Source organism: Merops nubicus, unplaced genomic scaffold (assembly GCF_000691845.1).
Source record: "Merops nubicus isolate BGI_N331 unplaced genomic scaffold, ASM69184v1 scaffold23159, whole genome shotgun sequence".
Classification (NCBI taxonomy): Eukaryota; Metazoa; Chordata; class Aves; order Coraciiformes; family Meropidae; genus Merops; species Merops nubicus.
This window is the reverse complement of record NW_008633389.1, coordinates 2,228-6,384: the sequence shown is the minus strand read 5'-3', so window position 1 is coordinate 6,384 and position 4,157 is coordinate 2,228. Positions and strand designations below refer to the sequence as shown.

Genomic DNA, 4,157 nt, shown 5'->3' with positions numbered 1-4,157 from the left:
AGGAATGATTATTTTATGAAAATCTGCACTGTTAGTGAAGTCCAAGGTTTCTGCATTTTTTGTGGTTTGCCTGCCTCTGACGGCAATACTATTTTGAAGCTGCATGACTGGTCTGTCATGGAAACAAATAAGTTTGTTTTAAGTCATAATGCAAAACGCAACTGTGCACATGATAATTTTCTCCTGACAAAAGACCAGGAAATATTTTTCATAAGAAAGATGAATCAAACCCCCAGACGTGCCAGGGTATATTAATTTTCCATCTAACTATTTACAATCTACATAGGTCTTTAAAGAGAGGGGAAGGTGTGCACACAGACAACTCAGAATCATTAACTTCTAAAATAATATTTCATTTCTGTCTCTCCTCCTCTAAAGCAAGATGATCTGTCCCACAGCATCCTTTAGCATATTCTCCTTGCAATACTCTGCACAGTATAGAAGACTTGCATGTAGCAAGTTGCACTCTAACAGCCACTCTGGTCACTCCCTTATCAAAGGACAAAGTTGCAGCTGGTGGGACAGACACTGCAATCATCACCCTGCTTGTTCTTATGGCTGCCAGTGGGCACTGCAAGCAGTGCCAGCCATGCTGGAAAGGGACATGCTGGAAACACGTGTCCAGAAGCATTAGGGTAAGGAAACTCCAAAATAACAATGGTTAGAAACGACGCTAGATGTAAAACTGCCAGATAAGCCCATAAAATCCAGTGATAACTTAAAAGTAACAAAAAGCTTATGCCAGCTAGTGGAATAAGAAGAATACCTTATCTGCTTGAGTTGGAAACTGGACAACAATCTCTGCATCTTCAGTGGAGAAGTAGTCATTTTTAATCAAGTTGTCAATCAAACACTGCGTGTTTCGGATTCTACTGACCAGAAGTTCTCGGTACACCTTCAGCAAAGCAATGAAAGATGGAGGACTTGCTCCTGGAGGTTTTTCCACAGAAATCTCCAAGTTAGCACAAAGTTGGCCTTCCATATTTGAGATAGCAAGAAGCTGCTCCACCCAGTCTCATCTTCAACAAACTGTCCATGTGCAGTGAGAAGTCGCCGTGGAGGTAACTTCAGGGAAACACACAATCTGTCCCTCACGTTACCAAACCTGTAAAAAGTAATTGTACAGAACCTCAATTTAAACCTTACGCTATGCAGATACAAACTTCAATTAGCTATCAAAGAATACTTCCAATTTCTGTGTAGTATCATGGCCAACTTTATTAGAAAGTTTCTTCCTCAGGTACTTCCAAGTATTTGTTCAGGTTTTGGAAAAAAAATATCTATAGCAGGCAGTCTCCCTTCTGTACCAGTACTTTACTGTAGCTTGCCTCAAACACCACCGCTGGCATCTGCTTTATTAAGTGCTTGTTCTTAGTGCATAATTTACTATTTTTTATTAGCCTTTCATGTTTCAATAGACCAAGCATGGCATCTGTCCAAACATACCTGGACAAGGCAAAAAATGGAGTAAGATTATATTTCATAGCAATTAATTCTGTAGAGGAATTAATTTATAGTAGCAATTAACTTTGCTTTTTCTTTGCTGTAACAACAGACTCTGTATAAGGTGTTGCCAATATGATAACTGTCCCTGTAAGCGAGGCCTTGTTGAACTCTGAGGCAGTTTTTTAGCTAAACTAGTTTAGCTTCAGGGCACCGGGTTTTAGAGGCAGTATTGAGACTGTGGGAAACCCCTGATCAGATGTTTCTGTTAGGAAAGCCAAGAGTAAAAGGATGGCAACAGTGAAAATGCTGCTGTAGATTTCAGAGGTAATACACCACTTAGGGACATAGAGCACTTCACACCTCCTAAAGCTACTGGTTCAGACAGTGTATAAAACAGGGAAACTACTGCATTGGTTTAATTTGGTTAACTTTATCAAATACAGGCAAGTAACCATAAAAGTTAAAAATACAGTATTTCAGAATGTGAAATATAATAGTGTTACAGAAAAGACTGAAATAAGTGATGGTAAATATGCAAGATCCCATCTCCAGTGATTGACACAAAATATCTGGACCTCTCCTTGAGCAAGAATTGTACAGAGTAACTGAATTCACAAAGTCTTTACCCATATGACGAACTAGGCTTGGAAAATGGCATCCCAATTCATACTCATTACTGGATTCTCCACTGCCATTTTCATAAAGGGAAGAGACTGCACACAACACAGCTAGTAATGAAGGCATCGATTTAAAGCTTGTGCAAACACTTTGGCTTGAATGCTGTAATGGTTTGAAACCTGCTGCCCCTGGTGGGTGGAGATCTGAAACCCTAAACCAGGTACAGGCCTGAATGAAAGGGGCGTACACCTGTCCTATTCCCACTGCCCTTTTCCTGTCTTCGGGACTTCCTGCCAAAGTCTATAAAAGGGGCGAGGAAGGCACGCCTCTCTCTCTTGCTCTTGCTCCTTTGACCTTCTACCTGGGCACACGCTGCTCTGCTGCTCCCTGTGCTACACGTGGCCGTGGCCATCTTGGAGACCTGGGCCTGATCTGCAGACTCTTCCCTGCCTCCATCCACGTCCAAGGATTGTGCATCCAGCTTCAATCCAGCGAGATCCAGCACCGGGGAGCCTCAGCACAGCATTTGGGTTTTGTATATTTGGAAGTTTAATCTTCCTTGCCTTGTTGTTCCTACAACCCCCCTTTCCTGTTAAGCCCGTACCCTTCTTCCTTTCTGTACCCTGTTAAACCCCTTCCCTTCTTCCTTTCTGATCCCTGTTAAATAATATATTTCATTTTGTTAATTTTCAATTTGGTGCAAGGTTTTCATTACCCCTGCCTTCCTTATTTACCTCTCTATCTGGGAACCTGAGGGATAAGGGAGGTGGGACACAGTTCTGCCTTCTAACCGGGACAGAACAAATGCCTGACCTCAGCCCTTGTATGAACACCTAGACACATGATGTGATCGTTAACACACAGCTGCTGGCTCAGGAAACCCTCTCACCGCTGTAGAGATGAGGTTTAGAAACTGTCCTCTTTAGCATGAATGCTCTTCTTTTCCTGTCCACATATACATGCTGTGTATGCCCTCATTCTCTATACCAGCTCTTGAGAGTTCTCTTTAGATGGCCATTTATCCCCATTTTTCTGCACAAAGCAGTAGGAATCAAGATCAGGCTGCTCTCTATCGTATTACTAAAGTTTGGGATTTTTAACGGCAGTTAATACATATACAGCAGTCATGAAGTTATACTGTAATCACAATTCAACATTAAGTTCATTTAGGTACCATCTAGGTATGAAACTTGCACTTATGATTCCCCATGCAAAACCCTTTTTTTTTTTTGTGAGATGACAACCAAATCACCTCCACACAGACAATGATAATTTGCACGATTAACAGAAATTATTAGCACCCTCCAGTTGCAGGTAAAACACACTGTTGCTTCAGCATGTCACGGGATAGTTGGAAGAATGTTCTTAAGACTCTGATTGCAGTCGTATTAATAAAAACAAAACACGAAGCCCTTCTTCAACAATTCTGTAAAGGTGCCAGCTCTGCTGCTACAGAATTCTCAGAATTTCTCAAGACTTTTACAGTGCTGGCAAATTTTCCAAATGCTCCCTGGCACTCCCCTGACAAGCTATAACTGAGCCCTGCCAGCTCACAGATTCTTTGAGGTGACCTGCTGCTGGAACAAACTCATTTCTGTGGATTTTCCTTACCAGAAACAGCAGTCTGCATCAGTGTAGCTTCTTCTGCTTGCCACTGGAGAAAGACAGGGTTTATACTACTGCATTTTAGTGATATGGCCTATCTACATTTAACAACCGTGGGGCAAAACAGCTTAGCTCCTCTGATTTCAGGAGACCAGTGGGCTCCAGCTTATGGTTGCTGACCTGCACAGACGCAGGTAACTGCCTTAAGAGTTGACCACTTCAAAGGCTGAGACCAGGCAAATCCCCAGCACAACTGTTTGGGATCACAGCCAACTCCAAAACTGCAAAACTCTTTCAACCAAAGGGAATGTAACCAAGTGATCTGACTTTCTTAACACGAGTATGTGACTGCATCTACTCAGACAAACCAACCTTTCATTACACCATTCACATGACCCACCAGATGAAGTGGCTGATTTCTGAGTCACTCAGCTTCCTAGAAGCCACACTAGCACATCTCTTTGTCCAAGACAGCTCATTCTATAAAT

General features: G+C 42.1%; 1 protein-coding gene across 1 annotated transcript in view; it reads right to left on the bottom strand.

Annotated features, from left to right (window-relative positions):
- Positions 1-1,089, bottom strand: part of NOD1 (nucleotide-binding oligomerization domain containing 1) — a 19,663-nt gene extending 18,574 nt beyond the window's left edge. The window contains exon 1 of the mRNA XM_008948253.1: positions 767-1,089. Within this exon, the coding sequence (XP_008946501.1) occupies positions 767-982 (216 nt within the window). The 5' untranslated portion in view covers positions 983-1,089. The remainder of the gene's footprint in view (positions 1-766) is intronic.
- Between the last annotated feature and the right edge of the window lie 3,068 nt (positions 1,090-4,157).